The sequence below is a fragment of the Rhododendron vialii genome, chromosome 1a (assembly GCF_030253575.1).
Source record: "Rhododendron vialii isolate Sample 1 chromosome 1a, ASM3025357v1".
Classification (NCBI taxonomy): Eukaryota; Viridiplantae; Streptophyta; class Magnoliopsida; order Ericales; family Ericaceae; genus Rhododendron; species Rhododendron vialii.
Window position 1 is genome coordinate 43216711 of NC_080557.1, and position 16708 is coordinate 43233418.

Below are 16708 nucleotides of genomic sequence, written 5' to 3' on the forward strand. Positions count from 1 at the left end.
AATTACTATTTTTTTCTAAAAGTTCTTTTTTTAAGAAACTGGAACGGCACCTAACACTACGCCCACTGGTGAACTCCCACCGAAACTATAAGCGACGTCGTTTTGGATTGTTTTTATTGGTGTTATAATTCTCTTAGAGTTCTTCAACGAGAGCTCTAGAGCTAAAAATTAATTAGGATTCTTTAGGATAAAATGATCAGAAAAATAAGATCTTTACACCGGTTGAAACGGATTGAAAATTGAAACACTTAATTTTTTCATTTGGTTTTATAGTTTTCTTAAGACTTTTCAATGAAAGCCCTAGAGCTAAAAATTAATTATGATTTGTTTAGGATAAAATGATCGGAAAAAAAGATCTTTGTATCGGTTTAAACGGATTAAAAATCAGAACATTTAATTTTGTTAGATGGTTTACATATTTAAAAATACTAGTAAATAGCACGTACTTTACACGGGGAGATCTTCTCATTAGAAGGATTTCTACTTTGAGAAAAACTTAATTATGATCGTAATATAGTCAACAACTTTTTTTTTAGTTTGTTAAGGATGTTTGAATTGGATCAGCAGAAGCAAATGGTGACTGGTGAAGAGTTTTAAGTGTTTTTATTTTTAATTCGTTTGACCCGATATAAATATCTTATTTTTTTAATCATTTTATTTTAAAGAATCCTAATTAATTTTTAGCTCTACGGCTCTTGTTGAAAGCCATAAAAGAACCATAAAACCACGTGAAAAAATTAAATGTTCTAATTTTTAATCCGTTTGAACCAGTGTAAAGATCTTATTTTTCTGATCATTTTATCTTAAACAATCTTAATTAATATTTAGCTCTAAAACTCTCGTTGAAGAACCTTAAAAAAAATATAATGCCAATAAAAATAATCCAAAACGGCATCGCTTATAGTTTCCATGGGAGTTCACTGGCTTGGGCGTCCGTTGGCGTAGTCTTTTCTTTTTGGAAAATTTGGGCGCCACTGGGAAATCACTGTATTCCCGCCACGAGTTTTGAGATTTCCGACCATTTTTGTGGCCGGGCTTAGCCCGTAATACAATCGGATCCAGGTTTTATGGGCTTTGGGCCCATCCAGTTCATGGGCTTGTTATCATTGTGTGGCGTGAAATTCAAACCGACTATGTGCACGGATTTATTTGCCCACACATAGTGCAAAGATCGTGATTGTGAGGCCCACACCTTCAAAATCTGACTGGAAAATTAGAAAATTGGATCGAGCAATTACAATTACTCGATTGAGCTATTTTTTCAATTGCAGTTAATGAATGACTTGGATTATTTTGTGCGGGATCCGAAGTAGGCCGCACGTCAAGATTTGTGCGCAAAAAATCCGTGCATAGACTTTTCGCGTGATATTATATGTCAAACCAATAGCTTTCACCACTTCACATAAGTCATAACTGAAACTTGCATGTACCTTTATTCCTGTGTAATTCTGCGACTGAATTTGCACGGAAACAGAGTTACATACATTTTTCGGACACTAAGATTTGGCCTAAGTTTTCACAAGCCCATGACTACGAGCAAACTGCATTTATTTGAGTGGTTGATATGAAAATTGCATTTCGTTATGTCATTTCCTACATCTTGCATTTTAAAATCTATAATAATGCGGTCATTTCCAACGAAATTATTGTTTTGCCATCCATTGAAGGAAATGACCATAAATTTTTTACTTCGACTCCCGACGAATTCATGGTCTTTTGGGTCGGATCGTGAGAGTTTGTCTTGTGATTTTCTAGTGTCAACGCAGATTATGTGTCTTTTGTCGAACTAAAAATAATAAGGGTTTTGTTAACGTATGCCCCATCTATATAATATGTCTATATAATATGGGAGGGTGGTTTATATTTTCCACCGTTGAATTGATATATATTTTTCACCGTTGGATTGAAAGTATAATTCTCACCTTAAATCTCTTTCTATACATACCTTCTTTTTGAAATTAAAAACTCATGCCTTTACACGCCTTTGATTAAGGAAACAAAACATTCTCAAAATTAGAGACTAATTTCCGAATACTAACTTTCCTTTCGAGAAATCTATAATTAAGGAGGTTATCTATATTATATGGGGAGGGTGGTTTTCAAATTCATATATTTTGGACCCTAGGATCGGTACATATTTTTTCTACGTACGGCTAAGATCTAGAGGTAGTAGAGGTAGCGATATATTTGGAAATAATGATACTTTTCTAACAGTTATCAGTCCTCTGATTAAAAAAAAAGAAGGAAAAAACAAACAATTATACCCTTATAAAGGAATGGATGGTGATTTAGGCAAATCGTTAAGGGAAGGTCTAGGTCACCGATTTTGCTAAAATGGAAAGGTATTTTCTATTGATTTTAGAAATAATAGTTCCGTGCCACCCAATATGGAGGTCTAGGCCAATCATTATTGAAATTGAAATATGGATACATATATCATCCATGATTTATCGAGAGAATCATTTCGAAAAGGAAAAAATGTTTCAGTGGGATGATTTCCCAAACTAAGAACTCTCGCATGTGAATTGTGTACTATTGGCGTCCATTTTTTAAAGGATGCTCAATTATCAAATTCTTCCCTTCCTGTTTGATTCTCTTTGACATTTTCTTTTCCTTACTGGTACATCAACGTTGGTTTATTAGTTCACCCAATTGAATACCTATCAGAACCCTCCCAATCTCATTTTAAAGTTATGTATGTTTGAAAATGTTTTGCAATGATCAATGTTTTAATAGAAGAAAGGCTTCAGTACTTGGGCATGGAGACAAATGAGAGCTTAGGCTCTTGCCCCATCTCTATAGTAATGCGGCCCCGTTCCAGAAACCTTCTTAAAAAATAAGCAGCTTATTTCACATTTTCAAACTCAAAAATAAAGTAAATGAAAAATAATTTTTCAATTTTTTTTACATCGTATAAAATATCTCATCAAGATCTTCCAAACAAGATCCATATTGCATATTTTTAGATTTCAATAAACCTATAATTTTTGAGCTTGAAATTGCCTTCTTAAAAAATAAGGACTTATTTTTTGTTCCGAAACAGAGTCGCAGTAACATCCAATATTGAATTATGTGGGTGGGTACTATTTTGTTTTTTTCAATTTCCTGACTCTAGCAATATCCATTTTCTGTCTTCATTTGATTATGATATAAACTGGTGCCCTGTCTTTCTTTCTTTTTTTGGTGCTTTGTTTGGGTTTGTTTGGCGACGAAAGCAAGTATTGAAGGCAAATAAATCGAGGTGGAGAACACTGTGCTTTTTATATACTGACTTTGGGAAGAGAGAACTTGGTTGGACACCTATGAATGTACACGAATAAGTCACTCTGAAGGAAGACTTCTACTCATTTTATTTCATATTTTGGTGGCATGTCCTATGTTTTGTATTTTTTCTTGGAAATTTGTGGTCCATTCACAAAATAATACCATTTTGTACTCTACTTTCTTGCTACAGCATATCAAGGAGAATCTAGATTCAAGTATCCCTTACGCACGGGCGTGTCTTTTGAATGTTTGTCATATCGTTGCAAGATAATTTACAAGGCCCGAGCAACTTCGTGGCATGGAAGGATAAACAATTGTGCAACAAGGTTCTTTCAAAAAAGTAAGACAATTGTCAATTACCTACATAATAGGGTGTAGACTCTCCCTCGTACGACATGCGTCTTGACTCCTATTGTACTTATGTAAAGAGACAACCTACCACGATTGTTCTTCTAGGGAGCTTTTGCTAATGTAATGCATTTGTTATATGAAAGGCCTTAGTGGAATTGGACTGTATTGGTTTCATTTTCTGTATCTTATCATATTTTTCTTTAATTCGCTTGCTGGAATTTATTAGATGGACCTTATTTGTCACTTCATTGAAAAAACAGACTTTGGGAGGAGTTGGTTGTGCGGGTGAATATGATTATCAGGGAAGGATTATTGATTTAGATTGAATCAGAATATACTGCGTCGTGCTTTCAGGCACGTGCAATCACTAGATTTTCTTCTTACTTTTTGAGCATACTCTCTTATTTGGGTTTAGATTTTATGGAACTTTAATTGAGAGTTGCCGGGTTTGATTTGTATTTCATCTCTAAACCAAGGGTTTTCTTATCCCATGAACGATGATTTCTATTATGTTACTACTATGTTGATTCAGTGATTTTTCTGAAACTTTAATTTGGAGTTGTTGATTTTGTTTGTATGGTTGGACAATTGATCGCTCGAACAATGCCTTCAGACACAGGTATGCACTAGTAGGCATATATAATAGTGTATATATATTCTCTTTCATTTATTACGGAGTATTTGTTTGTATGAAAAATCTAAGTTTGAAACACGCCATAAATCCTTCATTAATTGTTTTTGAAAGATTTTTTGTTTAGGATAGAAATACCCCCAATTAAAGGTCTTGTATGAATATACTTTTTGTGCATAAGTAGAGTGGCAATACTTTTCGTTAGTTTTTGAATTTTTTTTGGATTAATCATTCCTCTCGACAAGAGAAGTCTATAATAAAATACAAAATTATGACCAAAAGTAAAAAAAAATCAGTAAAGACGAAAAAAATATAAAATAGCTGTCATTTGGAGCTTAAGTGTCGTCTTATTTAAATTTTTTCAACCCCAATCCATATTTTTGTACTTCTCCGATCCGTTTCGTCGAGAAAAATTACTACGAAAAACGAAACAAAAAATTACAAAATATAAAAAATACTGAAATAAGTTCCAAATTTGTAGTATAAATTTAAAAGAAGGCAGCCTTTATTGAGATGGTGTGTGGGTTGACGTTTAGTGCGTCATATCCCAACAAATTTAGAGGACCACTGAGCATGTGCTGCCCTCCATCATTATCAATCACGGACTCACTCCACCTGTTCCCTTTATCATGAGTAATGCTACATACACAGCAAAAGTGCACAGATTTTGTGCACAGATTTTTTGTGGGGCCCATTACAGGTCTCACACAAATAATTCGAACCGTTCATTAAATGTAAAACATTTTTTCAAGGGCCCCTGCAAAAAATCAGCTCAATCCAATACTTATAGGTGCTCGATTCAATTATTTAACTTTTCATTCGAATTTCAGGATAATGAAAAGTTAGATGATTGAATCAAGTATTTATAGGTATCGGATTGAGCTGATTTTTTGCGGAAGCCCTTGAAAAATGTTTTACATTTAATGAACGGCTTGAATTATTTGTGTGGGACCCGTAGTGGGCCCCACAAAAAATCTGTGCACAAAATCTGTGCACTTTTGCTGTGTATGTAATCATTATCAAAAATTCAAAAGGAATACTTATCGATATCCGTTGGAGCTGATTTTTTACAGGGTTTCATAAAATAATATTTAAAAATTTATAGATATTTTTTTAAATTTTTTCGGAACCTGAAATGGGGCCAAACGTATTTTTCTCTGCGTGATTCTCTGCAAATTGTCTATGCGGATAGCAGAGCTGTTAATTATTTTCCGGTACTGTTCCTTTTCTTTCTTAATTAATACTGAAAAAGTGATTTCCCCTTTCTTTTTTTTTTTTTAATACTTCGGAATATGAAAAAGTGATTTCCGAGGATACGAGTACTCTCATACAAGGTACTCCTTGCACTGCCATGTTTGTTTTCATTTTCATTTTCTTATTCATAGTTGAAAACAACAAAGTATTAACTGGTACAATTTTTATTTTTTATTTGATTCAAATGGTTATGGGGAATTTCTTCCCCTCAGCGTTATCATCATACAAATTACTACAAACTATGCTCAACGCAGTTTTAGGAATAGAAGTAGTAGTAGTAAGGCTCCGTTCCAGAAACCTTCTTAAAAATTAAGTACTTATTTTGGAATTTCTCAAAGAAAAATAAGAAGGGTTATTCCAGAAAACTCAAATAAGCAGCTTATTTCACATTTTCAAACTAAAAAATAACGTAAATGAAAAATAATTTTTCAATTTTTTTTTGCACCGTATTAAAATCTCAATGAGATCTATCAAATAAGATCCATATTGATAGAAAAATTATTTGCGTAAACACATAATTTTTGAGCTTAAAGTTGCCTTAACCAAAAAATAAGTACTTACTTATTATTTTGTGGAACAAGCCTTATTATTGAACAAAAAATAAGAACTTATTCAAGTTCTGGAACGGGGCCTAATACTAACAACCGAAGCTGTTTTGCTAGAAATGTAAACTAGCTGACATATTCGCGCACAAACGTTGACACGATTTCCCCGTAAATATGTTCACTTTCTTCACTTCCCAGCTTCTGGAGCAAGCAATAACCTGCAAACACACAAAAACATCGCTAATAAGTTCATGATTCTGTACTTTGTCGTCTTCCAAGAGTTTTGCTAGTATTAAAGTTTAATTTTGATATTTGTATCGCAACCCACGAGTTGCTCCTCCTCTGGATTTTGACTTTTTTCTTCTTCTAGCAATAAACTTCAATCATTCCGCCATTAACTTTATGAAAAATTAGAAAACACCCGTGATAAATGATACTATTCTGAATAGATTTTTGAGATATAAAAAGCACTCCCTCCGTCCCATTCATGAAACCAAAATTTGAATTAATGGTTTGTTTCAACCAGTGAAATTGGAAAAAAAAATTTTAACTACAACTTTTACCCAATTTCTTTTGATAATATCTAAATTTTAGCACTTTAAGTTTAAAAAAAAAAAGAGATGTTAAAGTTGATTTTTTTCCCCTTCTGATTGAGACAAATCAATAATTCGAAAAATTTAATGCTAATTTAACAAATACGAAAAAAATTTGAATATTCATAAACAGAAAAAAAAAAATCTTTATTTTTTTGGGGAAACTGGCCTTCCCAACCCGAGAAAAAACCGGATTTTAACTAGGCCTGGGTAACAGGTCGTGTCGGATCGTGTTAGTTGGGTTTATGTCACAAATCACTCAACCTGAACCCAACCCAACCCATTTAGAATTCGCGTTTCTCGAGTCGTGTCATTTTCGTGTTTCGTGTCAGAAATGCTCAACCCTAACCGGTTAACTTCGTGTCCGGCTCGTGTCGTGTTATCGTGTCTGTTGCCCAACTCTATATAGAATTATAGATATACCATATATTATGTATATACGTTCGTGTTAATGGGTGACATGATTAGTAACCGTGTTAGTCGTGTCAATTTCGTGTCTCGCGTGTTCAACCCGAACCCAACCCATTTAGAATTCGTGTTTTCGAGTCGTGTCATTCGCGTTTCGTGTCAGAAATGTTCAACCCTAACCCGCTAACTTCGTGTTCGGTTCGTGTCGTGTTATCGTGTCTCGTGTACGTTGCCGGGCTCTAAATTTTTAACCATCATCTCCGTTTAGAGTCAAACTTACACCTGATATAAACTCACTCTTCACCATCATCTCGCCCTTTACTCCAATCGCTTACGCCCACCAATGGCGGATCCCAGGCAAAATACGGAGATCTCATTCGCCGGAACTTTCGCCAGCAGCGCTTTCGCCGCTTGTTTCGCCGAGGTATCCCTCCCACACACGCTTCAATTTCCAGTATCTCCTTATACAATCCAGTACATTTTAGTTAATAATTGACTCACCATTTTAGTGCATTCTGAATTCGACCGGTGGAGGATTTTGACTTGTTGATAATAGTGTTGTGAGCTACACAGTGCTGTGTATTTTGCCGTCATTAAGACGATTCTGGGTCGATTTTTCCTAAGTAATTGTTATGGTAGCAGCACAATTGGTATGCGCATAGACGTCATCACGTCAATTTGTTTCCATTTACGAGTTGGGGAAACTGATTCTATGCATAACAGTCACGAAAGTGTGGATTGTGGCAGCAAGTTTTATTTTTTATTAGATTTCGGCAATGATACGGGACAAAGTGAGAACTGTTATGCCAAAATACGGGCTTTACTGGATTGATATGGTATTTGTTTGGATCTCGAGTTTGTGGAGGGATTGCGGAGGGAAAATAAGATGTAAGGATTTCTCTCCACAAATTCTAACTGTGTTTCCCTTACATGCTATTTGCTTCTTGCGAATCTCTTCACAAAATCTCAATGAATCAAGGATTTGGTGAGGGACCAGGAAAGATAAAAGAAATACACCTTGAATTGTGGAGAAAATCCCTACATTTTCTTTTCCCTCCACGAATCATCAAGTATCGCCATTTTTGTGCCTCTAATCCTCAATTATAATGCTAAACAGTCTTAAATACTTCTGATCTTTCATCCTTTCGTTCCTCTCTTTAGCATTATTGAGCAATTGTTGCCGTTATCACATCAGCATGAATATTCGATTTTCAGTGTGGTGATAAATCTGCATAAGTGGTTCCAAACAATTCTGAGCCCAATAAGAATGAGATTTTAATTTTTTTTTTTGAATTTGAATTGAAAAATCAGTTATTTCCAAGTCAAATGTAGAAGACAAACCATTTTGGCATTTTGTTGTTTTTTTTCTTGCCGAATGCCGAGATATATGGTTGAATCACAGTGGGCGTAAATACATTTCTTTTGTGTTTGATATCACTGAAGAATGTGACTGTCCTTAGCTATTGATTGGCATATTGCAGATTGGTTCTCATGAAATATATGAATCCTTTAATTTGTGCATATGAACTTTGTGCAGTTGTGTACAATTCCTTTAGACACAGCTAAAGTTAGGCTTCAGCTCCAAAAGAAAACAAATGTAGAGGAGGGGGCAGGCGTTCCTAAATACAGGGGTATGCTGGGTACTGTTGCTACTATTGCCAGGGAAGAAGGTTTAGTAGCGCTTTGGAAGGGCGTCGTACCTGGATTGCATCGTCAATTTTTGTATGGTGGCTTAAGGATTGCACTATATGAGCCTGTATGTTTTGAATATTTTCTGTTCCATTGAGTCAGCTAATTTCTATGTCTTCAAGGTGATAGACTATTGTGTATAAGTGATTTCATGTTTTACAGGTCAAGGCCTTTTTAGTTGGCAGTGAGTACATTGGGGACGTTTCTTTATTCCAGAAGATACTTGCTGCTATGATTACCGGTGAGTGTTTTAGGTAACTGCTGCTTCTTTATTCTTCATGATAGTTGTTTTTTAATTGTTTACATGCACACTATAGCTTGCGACTTGCATCAACCCCTTCTCATGCTAGTTTCATCACAAGAAGTTATTAACTAAACACGTTGACTGTCTCCTTCACTTCTAATTTTAAGTTGGTACTTGGACATCGAACAGGTGCTCTTGCAATTGCAGTGGCTAATCCAACTGATCTTGTAAAAGTTCGACTTCAAGCTGAAGGCAATCTGCTGCCTGGAGTGCCTAAGCGTTACTCTGGAGCCTTGAATGCTTATTACACCATATTCAAACAGGTATGTATTTTTTTGGAAATATGGGTCCATCAAAATCTGTCGATCTTTCCCATACTTTTTTTAGTCTAACAAAATAGAAGTAGGAAGGACTGGCAGCTTTGTGGACGGGGCTCGGGCCTAATATTGCACGCAATACTATTATAAATGCTGCAGAACTAGCAAGTTATGACCAAGTGAAACAGGTAACATTATGATGCAGAGCCCATTGTTTTGCCTGAGTTATGTAATTGCATTTTTTTGATATCTGAATATTCTGCCCTATGTTGTCTCTGTCTGTGCAGACACTTCTGCAGATTCCTGGTTTCACAGACAGTGCTTTTACACATCTCCTAGCTGGTTTAGGGGCCGGGTTATTTGCAGTTTGTATCGGTTCTCCTGTTGATGTGGTAAGCATTTCCTTTCATTTTCTACTTCCTTGTACAAGCTAATTGATTAAGCACACTATAGCCTCGTTGGTAGTCGTGTATCAGCAGCAGGCTGTCTACTTATTATCATGTGTGGACTCTTTTTCTGTCGGTTCGACGGTCAAGGGTGTCCGGGCCAGCTTATGCGCACCTTGACTAATCCCCTCCCGGTCCGGTCAAAGGCTGGCATCCATGCTGGGACTAGGGGATTCACAAGAAATTACTTTCTCGTGGCCTGGCCCCAAGAATCAAACCTTGGCCAATTGTGTGGGGAGCAAACCCACTAACCAACTGAACTAACCCTTGGGGCTTCATGTGTAGACTTTGATTTGCTAGCTTTTGAAATATGGTGAAGCGTATGGAAGTCCGTATAAGTATGTAGTAGGAGGTGGAAATGTCATCTAATCATTTGAAACTAGACTAGACTTGGCCACGAAACGTACAAGGTTTTCGTCCAAAATGCTGTATCACTTGTTCCACTCAGGTTCTCACTCAGCAGGCTTTAAACTGAAATCTTTTAGGGTTCTATTCCAGGGAGCCTTTTTGTTTATTTGATTTGTTTGTACAATATTTTTGGGTTGAACGTAGGCAATATGTTTTGAATCCATTCACTCTCAACAATCGGACATTTATTGGTCTCGGTTGCCCTAGGCTAAACTGTTCAGGTTGCCAGGCACTTGAATATATCCTTTTTTGGGATTGAGAAAATGCATCTTAAAAACAAAGGAAATAATCATATCAAAACAAATGCTTCTAATTTTCTTTTTCCACTCACAGACTTTTCCAATCCACTTTTGACAAAATAACATAAATTATTGCTTTTATCTCTTATTGCTTTATAGAATAGGGGCCTCTGATGTTAAAAGGGGATCAAACAGTTAATTTCACATTTCTTTTTTCGTTCAAAAGTATATATTTCTAAGAAATTAGCTTCATTATGTTGACAGAGTTTCTGTATTTCGAGTGAACTTGATGAAAATCCACATCACCCGACAGAGAGACTCAATATACGTAAATATAGTTCTCCAAACTTATCAGATTGTCGCTAGTTAGTAGCTACTGTACTTATTCTGGGTATTGCATCACAATCCATGCATGAACGGTTGTTTATATTCGTCAATGTCAATTTGTTGGAGTTGCTGGCGATGGCTATTCACTCAATGTCAGCTTGGATATCTGGTTATTATGTTTTAGGTTAAATCCAGAATGATGGGAGATTCTATCTACAAAAGCACCTTAGACTGTTTCATCAGAACTTTGAAGACCGAGGTACAAGGTTTTTTTTTTTTTTGGTTTTTTCAGCTTTTAATCTGTCAGTGCGTTATGGAATCTACTGTGTCATTATTGCCCTCTACAATCTTAACATTGAGAGGACAACCAACATTTCAAATTTCCTACAACATTGAAGGTCTACTTGATCCAGTCAGAAAATATTGTTAGCAGAGTTAAAACCATTCTTTTTGGACTATATGCCTTTTGTTTCTTCTTAGTGCTTGCATCATTTCACCTTCTTAATCACTCCAAATATGAGGCTTTTAGGTGAAGCAGTTCTCACTTCTCTTACCACGGATAGTGGCTTTCTTGTATCTTCATGCACAATAAAAGAAACTGATTGCTATTACATATGCTAACTTCTCATATGCCTGGTCAAAACAAATGACTCAACACTTTTTAACATGAGTTTGTTCATACTTATATCCAATGGTGTCTTCTTTATTAAGTTACAATGGTATGTCATATGTACCACTTGATTGCATGGAGTCACTTTTTGGTCTTGGGCTGTCGGGTTTGAGAATCCGTATTTGAAGATGAGATTGTTAGCTCCACAGTTAGTCGGAACTATTCCAGAATCCCATAGCCCTTTCCTGAGGGAAAATTTGAAAATCCACCCTTCTATTTTCCTCATGTAGTTTTTTGTCCCTTCCTTGCAACTGAATTTTGACTTAGTCATAAAGACATGGTTCCAGTTCTGTACTACTCTTTCTGCTTCTTGCTACCTAAACTTGAACTTCAGTTCACTCATGCATCAGCTGACAACATGCTGCTAAGGGGGAAAAAAAATATGCGGGAATAACTCCTTCTATCATATTGACTGCTGCTTTTTTGTTTCAGCAGTGCTTGTTTGGCTGTATTCACTGTTCTCAATTTTTCATGTTGGATTTGATGTTTGATTTAGTACTAAATAAAAATTTGGTGTTGATTGAGGAGATACTGGTACAGACACTATCATCAAGCTCAATCAAGTAGTTACTAATTCTAGTTAACGCGCTGCAGGGACCCTTAGCCTTCTACAAAGGATTCATCCCAAATTTTAGCCGGATTGGAATTTGGAATGTTATCATGTTCCTGACTCTGGAGCAAGTAAGATATCTGGATTCTGTGATTTTGACATATGTCCTCTAGCAAGAAATTTTTAGCAATTACGGCATGCTAAATTCATGCTATAGGAGAGGGTATTTTTGTTTTTCTCGGACTTGAAATTGACAATCTTTCTTCTTTTGTTTGTAACAGGCCAAGAAATTCTTTGTAATAGCAGTTTAGATGGAACCACATAAATTATCAAATTTGGCAATGGGGGTGCAGCTTTTGATTGCCATATGCCTTCTCATCTCTCAAACATTTTCATAGGAGCGGTACAAGTTCCCTTCTTCCATTAGGCTTTCCATTTCAAATCCAATAGTAACAAGAAATTCAGGTCTTCGAACTTACGAAACAGACCTAAAGCTTGATATATTCAAAGGTTGCAGTGGAGCACACCCCCTTGTGTTGTACGAGCTGTTTTCATCTCGGGTTATATCTAATGGAATCTACCATAATAAGCAGAAATGCTATTCCTGTTTAAAATGGGTGAGTTAGAAAGTCATTTGCGAGCATACAAAGTTATACGGCAGGTGACAAAAAGTCGGTTACAGGGGTTAAATTATTGATCTACATTCTACATTGGTGGATTCAATATATGTTTATTTGTAACAATACATTAGACGGAGTAATATTTCATGAGCAATGATGTAATTCCTCCATTGAAATTCTACTTGATCTCAAATCCATGATGTAGAATAATGCTTGAGAACACTGTACTGAATCTCCATTGAACTTCAATTCATATGGTATAGTTCAACTGCCCAGTACTTCAATTCAAACGATCAAGAATCGGGGCTGTCAATGCAAGCTTTTCTCTTACGCCCTCCCTTCCTGCAATTTTTGGAAGCACCTTTTGCAGTTAACCAGGAAATACATTATCCTCTGTAAGCTTTTGTCTTCTGAGAAATAATCAGAGCAGATTTCTGTTAACTGAAATCACCTCTCAAGCAAAGAAAATCATTGCCAATTCTAACAAATGGCAATTGTAATTTGCTGCATACTGACCCGACAATGCTTCACGCCTAGTGTACGAAAATACAGAGACTGGACGGTGCTGTTGAGGGCTGTGGCATCCGCCAGAAGTCCAGTCTCGGTTATGTCCACTGTTCATCTTTTTCCGCCGCTCATAAACTCCCTAGCCTTGGTACCTGAAGTTTGTTACTTTGATCATTATCAGCATCTGAAAGTGTAACATCCAAGTTCTGGATTGCTTTGTTAGCATTCAGGAAGTAGTCACCAAAAATCTTTACAGTTGCAACTACCATCCAAGAACCTGTGGTATCTGTTAACATCTCTCACAATAATCTCCCTCTCCACCACTCTACTGATGTACTTAAAAGCCTCATGACAATCCCTACAAATCCTCAAATTCTTCACAATCCTCAAAGGCTTCCCTGGTGGTGCCGCTCCACTCACCAACCCAAAAGCCAATGCCAACTTCTCACTGTGGTACATTAGCGCTTCCTGTTTCTCTCTTTCCCCCACTTCGTGCAACATCTCCTCCCAACGCGGTACATAACCCAACTTCCCAATCTCCTGAATCAACTCTGCCAACTTTGCATATATCTCCTCTGTCTTCTCGTGCCTCCGATCCGCAGCCAAAAATACATGAGCCTGTCCTTGCACTTCGATCCAACTCCTCCCCCCCTTTTTCCTCACCCTTCCATCTTTCATCAGCTTCCTTACTTCCTTAACCTCATCCCACCTTCCAGCACTCGCAAATGCATTCGCAACAATCACGTAAGCAGAGTCATCACATGGATCAAATCTCAATAATCTCTTGGCCATAGTCCAAGCCATTTCCACATGACCATGTTGTGCACAACTGGATAACAGTGCACGCCACACAGGTGCGTCTGGCTCAAATGGCATCGTCATTGCAATCCTCTCACCATCCTCCAATCGCCCTGCTCGACCCATTGCACCCACTAAACACGTATAATGCTCTAACGAAGGCTCCAACCCATAATCAACTCTCATCCTACTCAACCACTGTTCAGCCTCCCCAGCAAAACCCGCATTGTGAAACGATGAAAGAATCGCTAGGAAGCTATATTCATCCGGCTTAAGCCCCGTATTTTCCATTTCGCCAAACAGCTCCACCACTGAATTCCAATCCCCTTGTTGTGCAAACCCTGCCATCATTGCATTCCACCCGATAACACTCATCTCTGGCCTCAGCTCATCAAACACCCCTTGAGCCTCCGTTACCAAACCACATTTCCCATACCCATCAATCAAAGCGGTCCCGACGATAACATTCGAATCAAATCCGGTCACAACCGCATGCCCGTGAATTATCCTACATTGCTCCAACGCAGCTAGCCCAGCTGCCGCACGAAGGGCTCCCGATACAGAATACATAGTAGACCCAACCCCACACTTCCTCATACCAGAAAAATAAGACAAAGCCTCGACCGGTCTTGAGTTCTGCGCAAGCCCGACGACGATTGCTGCGTAACAGACTTCGTCTCGTTTGGGAATTTCGTCGAACACCTTCATAGCATGGTCTGGGACGTGGGTCTTGGAGTATAAATTGATGAGGGCTGAGGCGGTGAAGGGGTGAGTGGAGAGGGAGATCTTAAGAGAGAGAGCGTGGAGTTGGAGGCCGAAGGAGAGAGAAGGGAGGGAGGCGCAGGACTTGAAGAGGACGGAGAGAGTGCGGTGGTTGGGGAGGGTGGGGTGGCGGAGCATGGAGACGAAGTGAAGGAGAGAGAGGGAGGAGAGAGAGAAGGCGGAGATGAGGGCGGTCCAGGAGACGACGTTTGGGGAGGGGATGTGGTGGCGGAAGAGGCGGAGGGCGTGGGAGGGTAGGTTCGATTTGGAGTAGAGGGTGATGAGGTTGTTGAAGACGGAGCGGTCGGTGGTTAGGGTTTTGATGGCTTGGGCGTGGGCGCGGCGGGGGTCGGCGGTTTTGGGTGGTGGTGGCGGAGGTGTTTTTGCCGTTGGGGGGGCGGTTGACGACGGGGACCACGTTTCATCGTCAGCATTGAGAGATGAGAGCATTCTCCCTTCGTGTACTTGGTCAATTTACTCCCAGGGTGGGGCAGTCCAGTGCTCAGGGCAGTTGATACTCCCTCCGTCCCGGTTTGTTTATCTTTTCTATTATTTGTGACTTTCTATAAAATTATTTGTATGTTTCAATTTGTAATGATTTTTATATGCAATATGGATCTTGTTTAATAGATCTCAATTAATTTTATATATTTTTTAAATTATGTAAAATATTATAGATTTTGATATAAATGAACAATTTTTTGAAGGACATGTGTGTCAAAATTAGACAAACAAATTGGGACGAGGTCAAGGTTCGAGCTGTGTTATCGATGTACCTTCGAACCTCGTCCTCGGGCGATTCCTGGCTGTGTTTCTCGAGCTCTTGGTGGGACAGTAGTAGCCATGGCTCTTCGGTCTCTTTTCGGGTCTGTCGCCGCTTTGGAGTCCTTATGGCTTCACCCGAAAAGAGCTGATACGCCTGGTTGCCCCCTCTTTCCCCCTTTAGAGTAGCAAAAAAACCAAAAAAACTTAAGACAGTTTTGTAGGAAATACTGTTTAACCCATGAACTGTGGGCCCGCAAGCTGCTCTAAAATCTAAGTGGATTTCATCCCAGCTGAAAAATTGGATAATTTGAACCATTTATTTTACAGAATTCAACTAAGTTAATTATGTAGAAGATCAAGTTTGTCACAGATCAACAACTCTGGAACCGAATTACTCCTATATTATTTTCGGAAAAAGGAACAACCAATGTGTCTTCAGAATTGCACTTTGAATACATTTCATTCGTTGATGTAGGTATCGATATCTGATCAACTATTTTTATTTTATTTTTGCAAAGATGTTATCATCGTGAAATTCTCTAACGCAAACGGTTCAAGACTATTTTTTGGACTCCGAATGAATCCCAATTTAAACATGACCAAAAAGAAAAAGCCTAATGCAAAGACAGCACCAGCCCCCAAGTCCAAGCATCTTCAATCTCCAAAGTTTTCATCCATCCTTAATCTGGGTTAGACTATCACAGACGAGACTCGCCTGGGCTCTCATCGAGACCAACTCACTTCTCTCTCCTTAACGTCTGGTAGCATTGCCCCACCACTCTGCCTATCTTCTTGTGGCCGGGTTGGGTCATTCTTCACTCCTGTTACAAGAGAGACCTCTCTTCGCATACAACTTCAAAGAAAAAGTCCACATACTAAAAATTAATAGAACGAGTTTTCCAAAGTAGCTCAGGTGACAATTTTAGGTAAAAAGCCAATTCATTCCTCTAAAAAAGTCTCAACATGACTTTTTTCGAAACTACTTGTCTTTTTAGCACTTTTAGTCAACTCATTTATCTTAAAAAACCTTTAGCACTTTTGGCAAACAACTTGACTTTTTTTGAGAAACGACCCCTAATAAGTAGGTAAGACTTGGAACATGTCAGAATCAAAACTTGATTTATTAGAAAGTAAGAGTACTTTGATTCCAAGCCCACTCCAAGGATACGATAAAATCACAAACCAATGTACAAGTATAGGACAAAACGAGGTTTGAATAGGCAATGGGGCAGCCAAAAAAGAAGAAATAATATTTCCATCAGTCTAAGAGCAGAGAGCGGACCCGGGGACCCTGCCGAGCAGCACCCCTGCCGAGCGGGT

General features: G+C 38.0%; 2 protein-coding genes across 2 annotated transcripts; one reads left to right on the forward strand and one right to left on the reverse strand.

Annotated features, from left to right (window-relative positions):
* The first annotated feature begins 7304 nt into the window (after window positions 1–7304).
* LOC131316995 (mitochondrial uncoupling protein 2) lies at window positions 7305–12834 on the forward strand. Its single transcript, XM_058346578.1, has 9 exons — window positions 7305–7470; window positions 8584–8802; window positions 8898–8976; window positions 9169–9302; window positions 9386–9484; window positions 9584–9688; window positions 10901–10975; window positions 11981–12067; window positions 12218–12834. Exons 1-9 carry the CDS (start codon window positions 7390–7392, stop codon window positions 12245–12247), a joined length of 909 nt encoding a protein of 302 aa, XP_058202561.1. The 5' UTR covers window positions 7305–7389; the 3' UTR covers window positions 12248–12834.
* On the reverse strand, window positions 12575–15125 carry LOC131316963 (pentatricopeptide repeat-containing protein At4g33170-like). The gene has a single exon (XM_058346548.1). It carries the CDS (start codon window positions 15071–15073, stop codon window positions 13301–13303), a length of 1773 nt encoding a protein of 590 aa, XP_058202531.1. The 5' UTR covers window positions 15074–15125; the 3' UTR covers window positions 12575–13300.
* Window positions 15126–16708: the final 1583 nt, after the last annotated feature.